The 16,634-nt window shown below is 34.8% G+C and overlaps 1 protein-coding gene and 1 pseudogene across 3 annotated transcripts in view; one reads left to right on the forward strand and one right to left on the reverse strand.

Moving 5' to 3' along the window:
• Positions 1–16,634, reverse strand: part of ANKRD31 (ankyrin repeat domain 31) — a 201,089-nt gene that overhangs the window by 42,924 nt on the left and 141,531 nt on the right. For all 3 annotated transcript variants that reach the window (XM_074200453.1, XM_074200455.1, XM_074200452.1), the window contains one exon: positions 1,775–2,813. In XM_074200453.1, coding sequence (XP_074056554.1) covers positions 1,775–2,813 — 1,039 coding nt within the window. The remainder of the gene's footprint in view (positions 1–1,774; positions 2,814–16,634) is intronic.
• Positions 13,542–14,042, forward strand: LOC141503396 (large ribosomal subunit protein eL27-like; annotated as a pseudogene).

Genomic DNA, 16,634 nt, shown 5'->3' on the forward strand with positions numbered 1-16,634 from the left:
AATACTCCCAGTCTCTAGGATACTATTTACTGGTAAATTGGTAGTTTCCAAATCTCTATAACCAAAGATTATCTTTGGCCTTGTGCTCATGCTTCACAAGGATACTTTCTCTTCTAATGTAGATGACAGTTCTCAGAGCCCCATGAAGGGAGGCATGACCAAGGACAACTGAGAAAGCCACAGCTGGATCCATGCTTTCACAATCTCATTATAGATTGAACTGCTCTAGGGTAGAAAGTTTGCTTTTGTCTTAGCACAATTCCTGCCATATAGTAAGTGGCTAATAAATGTTTCTTGACTATGAGTAGGACAGTTGCTGAAAAGCTACCTGGTAAGGACTTTCATGGACTTCTGAAGCAATGTGACCCAATCATCTCCTGCCTGTGTGACTTTGGGCTAGTCCTCAACCATTCTAGATATCAGTTCCCCCCCCCCCCCCAATGAGGGAGTTGAATTCACTGACCTGTAAGACTGTCTATCTCTAAATCTATGAATCTATAATGCTTTCTGTAATGATGGCTCAAGTTTTCCAACTGAGTCAGTAAGAATTCTGGCTGCATAAAGGAATCAAAAACCATTTCTTAAACTACTATGCTAGTTATTAGAGAAGTTAATGAAAAATGAGAGCTCTTTGAAGGCAGTGACTTCTCAAGTTGGTTGGGCTGTCAAGACAAAAATATGAAAAGATAAGTAGCAACATACTAAAATAAGGTTCAATAGTAAGTAGTTTTAGAATGCAGAAGGTAAAGAGGTAAAGAAAAAGGAAGCTTTTTTTCCTTTTCTTCTCTAGGAGAGGCAACAGGAAAGAACAAGCATTTATTAAGCACCTCCAATATTAAGTGCCTACTGAGTACATCAGGCACTGGGTTAAGTGTTTTATAAATATTATCTCATTTCATCCTCATAACAACCTGTAGGTTTGATTCTATTATTATTCCCTATTTTATATTTGATGAAATTGAGGCAGAAAAGGGGGTAGCAGTAGAGCACCAGGCTTAGAGTAAGACAAATCTATTATCCTGAGTTCAAATCTGGCCTGAGATATTTTTTTAGCTGTATGACCCAACAGAAATCATGTCACCCTGTTTGCCTTAATTCTCTCAATTGTCAAATGAGCTTGAGAAGAAAATGGCAAACCATTCCAGTATCTTTGCCAAGAAAACCCAAATGGTGTCTCACAACAACAAAAAAACGATTAAGTGACTTGCCTAGGATTGTCTGGATTTGAACTAGGTCTAGACCCAGAGCTCTATCCACTGTGCCACCCAACTAGCACACAGCTAGTTCCACTTTCAGAGAAAGGATGATTAAATGCTTTACTGGGAGTCAAGAAGACCTCTGTTTAAATCCTCTCTTGATACTACTAGTTATGTGAGCAGTCACACTTCACTGGCCTCAGTTTTCTCCTTTGTAAAATAGTATCTACCTTTGGATGTTGCAAGAAGATCAAATGAGATAATGTATATCAAGCTCATTGCAAACCTTAAAATGTTACATCAATTCCATCCCTCATTGTTCCAACCCCTTATTCCAAGAAGAGGAAACAACAGACAAGTAAACTGATGTTCTAGAATGATTTTTCAACTAGAAGCAATAGTTAAAGTACTCCAAAGGACAATTCAGTTCTTTTATAGGGGTGGAAACCACAATAATGAATAGAATTATTTAAACATCCAAGAATACTATGATTTCTATTCACATATAGAACCATTGTTGCGACTACATTAATTTTCTAATGTTGACATTATTTAAGAGCTTAAATCCATGACAGTACCTGCATTTTGAATTCCAGAATATCATTTCCTGGTTTAATTCTTCCCTGGGAAATCAGTTCTTTGATCTGGATTTTTTTCATTTTCATCTCTGCTTTGTTGTTTAAAGGTTCCTGTTTGTTATTCTGATTGGCAGATTCTGAGGAGAAATTCATTTGACTATTATCTGCAAGTGCACCATCTGGTCTTGACTCTGTATGATATGGTTTCCTCCTAAGAAAAGCACCACTGTCTAGTTGTGCATTTCCTTGATGAGTAAGAAAAGACTGCAGGATTGGTTCTGATATTGCCCAGGGTGGATCTTGAGAAACCGTTTTCTTAGCTGTGTCTGGTAAAAGACAACTTGTAAGAGTTGGCTGGCAAACAGTGCTTGGCTGATGGGTATTACTTCTGATAGTTGTACTTGTGGTCTCTAAAACATTTAAAGTTTTAGTTATTGCAGAGGGATTTAGAGAACTGCTTCCTTTGGCTGATACTGCAACATAGTTTCCTTGGAAATATTCTGCTGGAGCACCAGAAGTCACTGGCTGGAAAGGGAGTTTAACTTTTTCAATGCCATGGTTATAATTGCTTTTTGATGTCCTCTCTAAGTTGGGATATACAGGTGTTCGTTTAGAGATGAGTTCATTAAAAGAAAAATAGTCACTCTCACCTGCTTTCTCATGCATCCTACTTTCACTTATGCAGTTTTCCAGATTTTGGTTATCCTTCTGTCTACTTTTAGCAGCACAGTATGTTTGTTCACTGCTCCCATTTGTGGGACTGGTAGGGGACCCCACAGGAACAGAAAGTGAAGCAAGCTTCGTTGTTCTTTCCACAGGGGCAGGGCAGGTGCTCCTATCAATTTCAACAGAATTCCTTGAATCAGGGGATTCTCTACTCACACCCAGACCAGACCAGTTTCTTGTGATTTTGGAATTTTGTATGCTCTGGCTTAATGTCTTCTGTTTCTGGACTATCATCAAGAGTTTCTTTTGTCGAGTGGCCAAGTTAGCCAGTTGTTCTCTCTGTGCCCCTTGTTTGAAAGACTCCATGGAAGCCCTATAGAAAGGAAAACAAACAAAAAAAATACAAAGCTTCTTTAAAACAATAACATTCTACACACAATATGAATGTTCTTTTGTTTCTAATGAAAATTTTCAGTCCTTTTTAAGGTGTGTCCAGATCTTCATGACACCCATTTGGGATTTTCTAGGCAAAGATACTGGAATAGTTTGCCATTCCCTTCTCCATCTTATTTTACAGATGAAAAACTGAGGTAAACAAAGTTAAGTTACAGAGTGACACAGCAACATAAACAGCTTGCTAGGCATCTCCATTTGTAGTACCAAAAGCATTTGTTAGAGATGGATCTATTGTCAATCACCAGTGTTTTTTTAGTTCATGATTGTGGGACAAAAACGAGTCCTTTATAGGTCATTTAACAACAATAAAACAGGTTTACTTTGTCCTTTTCACAGCACAGATTTGAAACAAACATATAACACTAGGTTTTTTTGTACATGACCCTCCTCATCTTCATATGAAAACATCTGGTCAGCAGGGTAGGGTATATACAAGTGACTCGCATAGTCTTCAGACATCTGACAAAATGAAGGAGCTCCTATTCCACTTTTTATATCCTTAACTGACCAGGAAGATGCATAAAGGCAGGGGTCAATCAAGTTGGAGTGGCAGTTTGGTGACTTTAGGCAAAACGTTCTTATTGCAGGAAAACAGATTCCCTCACAGAATTTCAAACTCAACATATCCCAAAATGGCCCTCATCATTCCTCCCTTCCTCAAAACCCCACCCACATCTCTTCCTAGCCTCCCTATTTCTTTAGAAGATAACATCACAATCTCAAAGCCATTCTGGATTCCTCTCTTTTACCCTTTTCGGTCAGTTGCTAAATTTTATCAATTCTACATTCTACACTCACAATTATATTCCATATTCCAACCCTTCTTCTCTACTCTTGTTGCCAACACCCAAATTCAGGTTCCTATTACCCCTTTTGGACTATAGCAGTAGCCTATTATCTGGTCTCTTTGTCACTCTTGTTCAAAAACCTTAAATGGCTACCCAGTAGCTTGAAGATAAATTACAAATTCATCTGGCAACTAAATCCCTTCCAAATCAAGTTCCCAACCTATCTTTATTTTTTCCATTTCATTTTAAGTTCCAAACTGTCTCCTTCCTTCCATCCCCATCTCATACTAGAGAAAGTCACCATTTGATATAGATATATAAATTTGATATAGATATATAAATATATGTGAAACCATACTTGTATTTGCTATTTTTTGTCTAGAGTTGTAAAGCCTCTTCCTTCACAGGTCCTTTATAGCTGATTTGAGTATCTCTAGTACTCAAAATAACAATTACTATATACAAAGATCTCTTGGTTCTACTCACTTCACTTTTCAACTTGTTTAGCCATTCCCCAATTGATGGGCATTCCTTGAATTTCCAGTTCTTTATCACTACAAAAAGAGCTGCTTTAAATATTCTAAACTATAAATGTTCTCTTGCTTTTACCCCAATCACTTTGGGAAACAACCACTTTGCAGGGTCAAAGTTTTTTTTTTTAACTCTGGGGCATGATTCCAGATTGCTTTCCAAAATGGTTGGATCAATCCTCAGTTCCACTGACAGTGGATTAATAACCCAATTTTGCCACATCTCCCTCAACATCTGTCATTTCCCTCTTGTATCATTTTAGCCAATCTGACAGGTATGAGATGATGTCTCAAAGCTGTTTAAGGAGCCAAGATGGTGGCATGAAGCAAGGAAACTCCTGGAGCTTTTCTTGAAACAAATTTTAATGAAGCCTCTAAACAAATCATAAGACAACAGAACCCACAAAAAAAAATTTAAAAAAAATAGTGGAACAACTTTTCAGTGAGTTATCTTGGAGGACCTTCAGGAAAAAGGTCACTTTCACATGGGTAAAAGTAGCCCAAGTCATAGAAAGGATCTTAGTCACAGAGTTGGCTCAGGTTATGGTTCAGCAGACCAGCAGTGAGGGTCACAACCCCAACTCGGAAAGCAAGGTTCAAGCTCCTGAATGCTGGTGCAGCACTGAACTACTCTAGCACAGGGGGCAAACCATGAAAACAGAGTAAACTATGAACAACAAAAATGCCAGAGTGAAAAGTCAGGGCCCAGACCCCTGACCCCCAGCACCAAAAGCTTGGTACTACCTGTGCCCCAGAAACAGTTCTAAAATATCAAAATAAGCCAAAAAATCCCCCAAAAGTACACTAACCTTAGAAAGTAACTATTCTAATAAGGATGATAAAATGCCATCTCAGAAGAAAACAGTGACAAAATGCCTACATGTGAAGCCTCAAAAGGGTTTATGAATTAGTCTCAAATACAAAAAGATCTCTTAGAGTTCAAAAAAGATTTTCAAAAACCAAAGAAGAGAGGGAAAAAGAAAAACTGAAAAAAGAAATGAAAGTCATGTAGGAGAATTATTAAAAACTGACCAAAACAAAACACTATCCTTAAAAGTAAAATTGACCAACTGGAAAAGGAAAATTGTTTTAATTGCATTTTTTTCTAATCAACAGTGATTTTTGGAGCATTTTTATATTACTATAGATATTTTTGATTTCTTCTTCTGAAAACTTCCTGTTAATATCTTTTGAGCATTTTCCAATTGAGGAATGACTCATATTCTTATAGATTTGACAAAAATTTTCTATATTTTTGAGATAGGAAGACCTTTATCTGAGTCCATAAAAATCCCCATTTTCTGCTTTCCCACCTTATCTTTCAAGACTGATTTCATAATATTTTTCTTCCTGTACTCCATGCTACAGCTTGCCAAACTAGTCCACTTGATGTTTCTCATATCAAATTCCATCTCCTACAAACATGTCTTTGCACAAGCTATATTTCTGTGTTTATTTTTTTAAAAACATAGACATGAGTCTTTTATATTTAAAGTTTTTTGTAACTAGAAAGAGCACACAAGAGCTTAAAATCATTGGATTATAGTATCATGGAGTTATATTTGTAAGAGAATTTGGAGATCATGTAATTTATCCTTTAATCATTAAAAATGAAGTTCAGAGAGGGTTATGGACTTGTTCAGTGTCACACTGAGTCAATATTTAAACCCTGGTCTTCTTGAATGAAAATTCAGCATCCTTTCCATTCACTTGTCTTATAAAAATTTAGTACTATCTCACAATAAGGCATTGAAATAGAACAAAGGATAAAGATGAGGACATTTTAAGTCATTATACAAAGTGATTTTAAAAACCACTGATTAAAAAGGGAGAAATAAAAACAAATCTTTCAATAAAAAAAAACCCTAGGATTTATCTTTTTCCAGTATTTTTTTCTTCTATTTTTCTGATGACCACAAGGAAAAAGCATGGCTTCATCAAGAATATGTCATGTTATAAATATAGATGGAAAAATCCTAAATAAAATCTTAGCAAAATGATTATAAGTCATCACTAGGATAATACAATATGATCAAGTAGGATTTATTCCAGGAATGCAGGGTTGGTTCAATATTAGGAAAACTGTTAGGTTTGTTGTTGATATAATTGAGTATACTATCAGAAATCATATGATCATATCAATAGATGCTGAAAAAGCTTTTGACAAAATACAGCATCCATTCCTATTAAACACTAGAGAATATAGGAATAAATGGACTGTTACTTTAAAATAATTAGCAGTATCTATTTGAAACCATCAACAAGCATTATATTCAATGGGGAGAAGCTAGAGGCATTCCCAATAAGATCAGGGGTGAAACAAGGGTGCCCATCATCACCACTACTATTCAATATTGTATTAGAAATGTTAGCATCAGCAATTAGAGAAGAAAAATAAATTGAAGGAATTAGAATTGGGAAGGAAGAGACAAAACTCTCACTCTTTGCAGATGACATGATGGTCTACTTAGAGAATCCCAAGAAATCATCCAAAAACTACTGGAAACAATTAGCAATTTTAGCAAAGTTGCAGGTTATAAAATAAACCCCCATAAATCCTCAACTTTTCTATATATGTCTAGCAAGAAACAGCAGGAAGAACTAGAAAGAGAAATCCCATTCAAAGTAACCTCAGACAATATAAAATATTTGGGAGTCTATTTGCCAAGACAGACACAGAATCTTTTTGAAAACAATTATAAAACACTTCTCAAATTAAATCAGATTTAAATAAACGGGCAAATAGCAACTGTTCACAGATAGGTAGAGCTAATATAATAAAAATGACAATGCTACCAAAACTAAACTGTTTAGTGCCCTACCAATCAAAACTCGAAAAAATCACTTTAACAAGTTATTAAAAATTGTAAGTAAATTCATATGGAGAAATAAAAAGTCAAGAATTGCCAGGTGCTTAATGAAAAAAATGCACAAAAGAAGGTAGCTTAGCCCTACCTGATCTAAAATTATATTATAAAGCATCAGTCATCAAAACTGTTTGGTGTTGGCTAAGAAATAGAGTGGTGGACCAGTGTAATAGCAGGAGATGATTATAGTAAGCTGCTGTGTGATAAACCCAAAGAGTCTGGCCATTGGGATAAAAACTCCCTCTTTGATAAAAATTACTGGGATAATTGGAAGTTAGTATGGAAGAAACTTAGATTAGACCAACACCTCACACCCTTTACCAAGATAAGATCCAAATGGTTACAGGACTTAGACATTAAAAAAAAAAAACAATACTACAAGCAAATTAGAAGATCAAGGATTAGTCTACCTGTCAGATCTATGGAAAGGGGAGCAATTTGGAGAACATCACCAAAAACCAATTAGATGTTTCGATTACATTAAATTAAAAAGCTTTTGCACAGATAAAACCACTGTAACCACGCTCAAAAGAAATGTAGCAAATTGGGAAACAATCTTTACAACCAATGATTCTGACAAAGGACTAATTTCTAAAATATACAGAGAACTGAATCATATTTTTAAAACAAAAAGCCATTCCCCCAAATGGTCAAAGGATATACAAAAGCAATTTACAGATGAGGAGATCAAAGCAATCCATAGCCATATGAAAAAATGCTCTAAATCATTAATTATAAGAGAAATGCAAATTAAAGCTTCTCTGAGGTACCACCTCACACCTCTCAGATTGGCCAATATGACCAGGAAGGATAATGATCATTGTTGGAAGGGATGTGGGAAATCTGGGACACTATTACACTATTGGAGCTGTGAACTCATCCAACCCTTCTGGAGAGCTATTTGGAACTATGCCCAAAGGGCAACAAAAATGTGCATACCCTTTGATCCAGCAATACCACTACTGGGTCTATACCCTGAAGAGATGAGGAAAAAGGGTAAAACATTACTTGTATAAAAATATTTATAGCAGCCCTGTTTGTGGTGGCAAAGAATTGGAAATCAAGTAAATGTCCTTCAATAGGGGAATGGCTTAGCAAACTGTGGTATATGTATGTCATGGAACAATATTGTTCTATTAGAAACCAGGAGGGACAGGATTTCAGGGAAGCCTGGAAGGATTTACATGAACTGATGCTGAATGAGATGAGCAGAACCAGAAAAACACTATACACCCTAACAGCAACATGGGAGTGATGTTAAACCTTGAACAACTTGCTCATTCCATTAGTGCAACAATTGGGAACAATTTTGGGCTGTCTGCAAAGGAGTGCCATCTGTATCTAGATAAGAAGCTGTGGAGTTTAAACAAAGCGCAAGGACTATTTCCTTTAATTTAGAAAAAAAAACAGATATCTTATTGTCTGATCTTGTTACCTCTTAGACTTCTCTTCTTTAAGGATATGATTTCTCTCTCATCACACCCAATTTGGATCAAGTTATAACACGGAAACAAAGTAAAGACTGACAAAGTGCTTTCCATGGCGGGGGGGGGGGGGGGGGAAGCAAGATGGGGGGGATTGTAAAACTCAAATAATATCTAATCAAAATAAAATTAAACATAAAAGAATGTGTCATGTTAAAATAGCTCTATTTCCATTTTAATCAATTATTAGACCACAGATCAGGGAAATGCTACAATTGCATAATTAGATTTCTGTAACACATTTGACAAATTCATTCTTGTGAAAAGATGATGAAATATGGACTAGACCATAGTATAATTAGGCAGTTGAATGGCTAGATCAAAGAGTAGTTATTAAAAGGTTTGATGTCAACTTGGAAAAAAGTCTCTAGGCTATGTGAACTTGTCATCATTGACTTGAGTAAAGAGATGAATAGAATTATCAAATTTTCAGATGACATAAAGCTAAAAATAGATAGTTGATATATAGTAGAATATAAGCTTCTGGGAGCATAGACTATATTTTTGTATTTGTATTCCCAAACCCTAGCACAGTGCCTAACACATATTAGCCCCCTATGAATTTTTCTTGAATTATTACTGTCTTAGAAAATTTTAATCAATGCAAAACAATCTCTACAAACCTCAGAAACGTAATTGATCAGCAAATACCCAATCTCCTTGACAAGCAGAAAGATATAGTAGGCAAGTCAACTTTAGTTTAGAATACAATCTTATTTATAAAATTTTATAGAGAACAAGTGGAAGACTAAATAATAGTGCTTCACAAAAAAAGAATAGGAGAAAAAACCTACAATAAGATTAGCATCAACTTTAGCTAAGTCAAATCATTCCTAGAATATTTATAGATGAAACTGGAAGTAAACAACAAAAAGATGTTAAATTGAACAGATGTCAGTATTTTTAATAACAATTTAATCTTACCAACAATCATTGAACTCTAACACTTCAATATACAGTGTGCTATATGGGGAAGTAGAAATTGCACAGAAGAAACTATAGTTGGTATATGTATACTAGAAATCCATACTTGAAGTGACATAAGTTTAAAGAGACAGGGATATCAAATTTCAGTATCTGAAAGAGGAATTGATATAAAGAATGGAAAAATCATGGTGGTAGTATTGTTTAAAAAAAGTTTACTGAAAAAATAAAAAATTTCAACAAAATTCATGATGAAAAAAGGACCGATAAACTCTACTGCAGATTTAAGTATACTTTTTCACTTTATTGTTCTTGCTTTTTTTTTTTTTTAAATGTGGCCCATAAGTAAATATATTTTACATGACTTCACATATATAATTGTTATATTACTTGCCTTCTCAAAGGTAGAAGGCAGGGAGAGAGTTTGGAACTCCAAGTTTTAAAAAATTAAAGTCAAAAATAAGTAATTTTATAAAAAGGAAAAGAAAAGATCCCAGTTACTACTGACACATACCATTAGTTTCTGTAAAATCTTTATTAGGACTGTCTGGGTATGCATCAAATGGAGAACGTGAGAAATGAATAGGTAGGTTTATATTTTCTTTTATGTTTTTCAGTTAGCAAGCACTTATTTTTTTCTTTTACCTTATCTTATCCTAAAAGGAAAAACAAAGCCCTTATAATAAATATGCATTGTTAAGCAAAACAAATTCTCCCATTGGCTATATTCAAAAATATATATCTCATTCTGCATTCTGAATCTATTATCTCTCCATCGGGAAGTGTCTAACATATTTTCTTATTGGACCTTCATAATCATGATTAGTCCCTGAAATGATCAGAATTCCTAAGCCTTTCAAAACTATCTCTATATAACAACAATAGCAATATTGTTATTGTATAAATTGTTTTCCTGACTCTACTCACTTCATTCTACATCAGTTCATAGAAAGTCTTCTCAGGTTTTTCTGGAGTTGTTCTTTTCATAAAATCTTACAGTGCAATATTATTCCATTCCATACAATAGTATACCATATTCCATGATGATATTCCATAATTTGTTTAGCCACTGCCAAGTTGATGGTAACCCCCTTAGTTTCCAGTTCCTTGCCACTACCAAAAAGAGATACTATAAATATTTTTCAATATGGATTCTTTTCCTCTTTCTTTGATTTCTTTGGGAGTATAAGTGAGATTGCTGGCTAAAGATTAATAACTTCAAATTGCTGGTCATAATGATTATAATTGCCAATAGATTTTTTCTTTGAAACCTGCCTGCTCACATAAGGGACAAAATTTTACATATGACTTTACATTAAAGACAATATTTTTATTGTCATATAACTGATGGAGGAGTATAAAAATCTATGTCTACTACTTATTGATTACCAAAAAGCATTGACAAAGTATTAGAAAAAGATGGAGCCTTAAAGGCTTTCTTCACATAAACTATCTCACACAAAGGATAAGATCATATTAGATTTTATGTTAGCTGTACCCTTAGATTTGTTTGTTCTACAACACAGTGTCACCAAAAAGTGATACTGTCCCCTAGAGTCATGGAGAATGTCCTGTACAGCATTCAAACAGAAAAGAATTTTTACTGATGAGCTTCCCTCTTTACTTGTGGTTTGGTATGAACTGTGTTATATATAGAGGCCTAGAAAGGCCCTTTTAAATGATGCCTATAGTCAGTATTCTATTCATAATGGAAAAATAAAGAAGATGAAGGATACATATTGCTCAATTGAATTGATAATACATGTTCTCGTTCTCTCTCTCTCTCATTTGTGTGTAAAGATATATATATATATATGTAATTTGTATACACACGTAAAATCTTTATTTTAGACAGATGTTGGATAATTGTTCAAGGTGGAAGAAGGATTGAATAGATATAGGAATTCAAACTAGATTAGAGAAACTGAGAGGGTTTTAGTGCTCTTAAGTTTCTCATGAATACAAAAGTTGATTTCTGACATCACTCTTTTCCCAATGATGCTTTTTATGATTGCAATCACATGTAATGGGCATGTTGCCACACATTCTGGGTTATGAGCATCCAGGGTTGTAGAGCATCATTATAGTTGAACATTAACAAGGGCAGTTGATTCAAAAAGGGAGAATGCTGAGTCAGGAGAAAAGCAACAGTAGTCTGTCACAAAGACAGTGTAACTCTCTCCAGCTACTTGTTTTTGGAGGCATTATGATAATAGGCAGCATTATCTTCTACTGGAGAAACCGCCAAGACTTTGATCTGGTATTAAAGAGACAGAAGTACAGATTGATACACATAGAAGGGTTTTTGCACTCCATTCTGGTTTGGCAAGGAAGAAATGGGCAGGGGTGGGGATGAATAATAAAATCAATGAGGTCACTGGCGAGGACTTTGATATGAATGTTCTTCTGTTTTCTTTAAAATTAAACATCTTCTAAAGCAGGATCTGGGATTCATGACCTTAAATTTTTTTTATAAATGCATTTCAATAAAATTGGTTCACTTCTTAATTCTGTTTTCTTATTTTATATATTTAAAAATTCTGAGGAGCAGCCAAGATGGCACCATGAAGCTAGCAAGCTAAGAGGCTTTTCTCTACACAAAGCTAGATGAAGCCTCTGTACAGACATTAAAGCTTCAGATGCCACCGAATAAAGACAAGATCCAAAGAAATTTTCAACGGTAGACATTGTAGAGGATCTTCAATGAAGGTTTGTGTCTTTGGGGTAAATGGGGAAATAAAATTACAACTTGACAACAGTATAGGCCCTGGCACCTATATAACAAGCCAGCAGGAAGGGTCTCAACCCCACACAAAGTCTGAACTCTGGGTTGGGAACAAATCACTGCAAAGGCAGAACTTGGACATAAAGGAGGAAACAAACCTCTGCAAAGGCAAGACGTGGACTGCAAAGGCAACATCTTAGCTAATGAAAAGTCAGGGATCAGACCCCAATCCCAGCATAAAAACCTTGGGTCTATACTCCCTATATCCCAGGATTAGAGCTCAGACAATCAAGATGAGCAAAAAAGCTAAAGGAGCATGCTTCTACTATGCAGAAGAAAAAAAAATGAAAAACTACCTACAGGTGAAGTCTCAAAGAGTCTGTGACTTGGACTCAAATTCAAAAGCTCATCAAAGAGCTTAAAAAATATTTTAAAAACCAAAGAAGAGGGGAAGAAGAAAAATGGAAAAAAATTAAGTCATGCAGAAAAATTATGAAAAATTGACCAAAGAAATCAACTCCTTTAAAAGTAAAAATAACCAACCAGAAAAAGAATTTCACTCTTCAAAAAATAAAATCAATCAACTAGAAAAGGAATGCAACTCAGCAAAGAGTAAAATTATCCAGCTAGAAAAGGAAACACAAAAACTAACAAGAAAATAAAATCCTAAAAATTAGAATTGTAGAAATAGAAACCAATAAATCTATAAGACTACAAGATTCCATCAAACAAAGTAAAAAGGCAGGAAAAAAATTGAAGAAAACATGAAGTACCTTTTAGAAAAAATAAACAGAAAATAAATCCAGGAGAGATAATTTGTGAACTATTAGACTACCCAAAGTCCTAGATCCAAAAAAGAACTTGGAAAACATCTTTCAGGAAATTATCAGGAAAAACTGTCCAAATCTCCTAGAGTAAAAAGACAAAATATTCATTGAAAGAATAAACAGAATTCCTCCAGAAAGAGACCTCAGGATTAAAAAAAGCTATCATAGGCCAATTTCAGAATTCTCAAACAAAAGGTGAAAATACTTCAAAGCAATTTAAATACAAAGGAAACACAATCAGACTTATACAGGACTTATCAACTTCAACACTGAAAGACAGGAGAACCTGGAATACCATATATTAGAGGGCAAAGGACCTTGGATTACAACCAAGAATTTACTACACTGCAAAATTCAGCATATTCTGTCCAGGAAAAAGATGAACATTTAACAAAATAGAGAACTTCTAAAATTTTATATAAGACACAAGAGATGCATAAAAATGCAAATGAAAAGTGGGGGGAAAAAAGCAAAACAATGTTAGTCAAGAATATCAATTGTATACAACCCTAAAAGGAAGATATAAAAACTTTGTAAATCTTGAAAATTGTATTTTTCTGGGCTCAAGGAGTGTCCCCTCTTCAAGTTGAAATGGGCAAGTTCATGAAATCCGGGAAGGTGGTGCTGGTCCTGGCCTGATGGTACTTGGGGCGCAAAGCTGTCATCATGAAGAACATTGATGGGACCTCTGAAAGGCCCTACAGTCATGCCTTGGTGGCAGGTATTGACCACTACCCTTGCAAAGTGATGGGAGCAATGGGGGAAAAAAGAAGATTGCCAAGGAATCGAAAATCAAGTCCTTCGTAAAGGTTTATAACTACAACCATCTCATGTCCACCAAATATTCTGTGGATATCCCATTGGACAAAACAGTTGTCAACAAAGATGTGTTCTGTGACCCTGCACTGAAACTGAAGGCCAGGAGGGAGGCCAAGGTCAAGTTTGAAGAAAGGTACAAGACAGGCAAAAACAAGAGCTTCTTCCAGAAGCTATGGATTTAGAACTGCTATGTTGGTCAGTAAATAAAATATTTATTAAAAAAATTGTATTTTTCTTAGGATAGTTAAAGGGTTGAATATAATTGAAGAAATATATTTAGAATATAAGTGTATGGTTGGTTCTTGCCTTTCCATTGGGGAGGACCAAGATGACAACACTGTGTTTGAGACAAAAAGCTCAGATGAAAAGCTGAGATGTTTTGACTAAATTTCTGTGTCTCAGTTTCCTTTGACCTAATTTAATTCTGTCTTGCTCATAAAGGTTAGTATTTTCTCTGATGAGGGAATCCTATGCTGGGTGGTCTGGAGTCAGTGTCTCCCATACCTTACAATCAATTTTAAAGTTCTTATGAAAGATCTTCAGAGTGTCCCAGTACGTGGAGCACTTAGAAACTTTATGGTTAATTAAAGCAGAAGTTACTATAGGGGCAGAGGGTGGGAACCTACTTAGAAGGGTTGGACTTAATCCATACTTCAGTTAACAAGGGTTTAAGTACCATTGTTGGGGAGCCAAAGGAGGGGAGTGTGGGAGAGAGTATGCTGGGGAGGGGGAGTGTGTGGTAAAAATGACTCAAATGATTTGGTTTTGTATGGTGCTTTGGCTCATGAGGGCTATGTGTCCTTGGAGGGGACTTGAAAAGGGGGTAAGGTATAAAATTATTATAATTTGATGTGATTCATGACTCTTGAAGTGTATTTCTTATAAAACAGAAGAGGGTATTTAGTGACTATAAGGCAATGCTACTTATCAAACAATCAAGCAATCAACCTTTGTACTTTGATAGTACTTTGAGCTTATTAAGCAATCAAATTAATCAACCTATGAGTGATAGTTCTTGTTTTATAGTATTTCTATCACTAAATAATGCCAGGTGAAGAGGCACAGGGATCTATTACAGTAGAGTGAAAGGGAGAGTATGAACACAGACTAAATTCTATTCAACAGATTTGGTCTAGAGAGGGAATAAGATACATTCTTATTCCGGTTGAAAAATCTAGTCTACTCTATAGGGAAGTTGGGGTGGGGGAGAGAAAAGAAAGAAAAAGGAAGAAGGAATTGATGAAAGGGAAGGCAAAGGTATAAGTGAAAATAAACTGAAAGTTAAAATTTAAAAGTTAAAATTTAAAAGAAAAGTTAAAGGAGTAAGGAGAATAAAACTACTGAGAAGGAATGAGACAAAAGGAAAGAGAAAAATATAAATGGGCAAAGATAGCATGATAGCATGAAGGAAATACAGAATAATCTTAACTCTTCTATAAAACAGAAGCAGATAGCAGAATGGATTAAAAACTAGAATACTACAATATGCTGTTAACAAGAAACACATCTGAAGCAGAGAAATACACAGGGTAAAGGAAAAATCCTGAGGCAAAATATGCTTCAGCTAAAGTAAAAACATCAGGGGTAGCTATCCTGACCTCAGATAAAGAAAAAGCAAAAATCAATCTCATTAAAGAGGATAAGGAAGGAAACTACATCTTCTTAAAAGGTACCATAGGCAATGAAGCTATATCATTATTAAACATGTATGCACCCAATGGTATAGCATCCAAATTCCTAGAGGAAAAGCTGGGTGAATTACAAGGAGACATAGATAGAAAAACTTTAATAATGGAGAACACCTCAACCCTCTCTCAGAACTAGAGAAATCTAAACACAAAATAAACAAAATGGAAGTTAAGAAGGTGAATAAAATCTTAGAAAACTTAAGATATGATCGATCTCTGTAGAAAACTTAATGGGGATAGAAAAGAATACATCTTCTCTGTGGTATATATACCAAAACTGGCCATGTACTAGGGCATAAAAATCTTATAATCAAATGCAGAAAGTCAGAAATAATATATACTTTTCATACCATGATGCAATAATTACATGTAACAAAGGGTCATGGAAAGATAAACCAAAAACTAATTGGAAACTAAATAACATATATATATATATATATATATATATATATATACATATATATATATATATATATATGTATATATATATATGTATGTATGATTTGCAAAGCAATGGGGTTAAGTGATTTGCCCAAAGTTACACAGCTAGGTAATTACTAAGTGTCTGAGGTTGGATTTGACTCCAGGGCTGGTGTTCTATCCACTGGGTCATCAAATAACCCCCCCAAATGGAAGATTTAAAAAAATAAAATTTGCAATAAAAATAGGTAGCTTCTTTTTTTGGGGATCACAATTTGAATTATGTAACTTTCCACTTAACTTATATGTCTGAGATCACATTTGAACTCAGGTCCTACAAACATCAGGACTCTAGTTGGTATACATTGATCTAAGTTGAATGTGATGAGAGAGAAATCAAATCATATCCTTAAGGAAGAAAAATAAAATAAACGAGATTACAAAATTACATAAGATAATGATTTTCATTTCAGCTGAAGCAAAATATATTTTGCTCCAACCTTTTACCTTTACTCTATATGTATCTTTCTGCTTCAAATGAGTTTCCTATAAGCAGCATATTATAGGATTCTGATTTTTAATCTGCTATTCACTTACATTTTAAAGGAGAGTTCATCCCATTCACATTCAAAATTATAATTACTCTTTATTGCCCTCCTTGCTATC

Source organism: Macrotis lagotis, chromosome X, assembly GCF_037893015.1.
Source record: "Macrotis lagotis isolate mMagLag1 chromosome X, bilby.v1.9.chrom.fasta, whole genome shotgun sequence".
Classification (NCBI taxonomy): domain Eukaryota; kingdom Metazoa; phylum Chordata; class Mammalia; order Peramelemorphia; family Peramelidae; genus Macrotis; species Macrotis lagotis.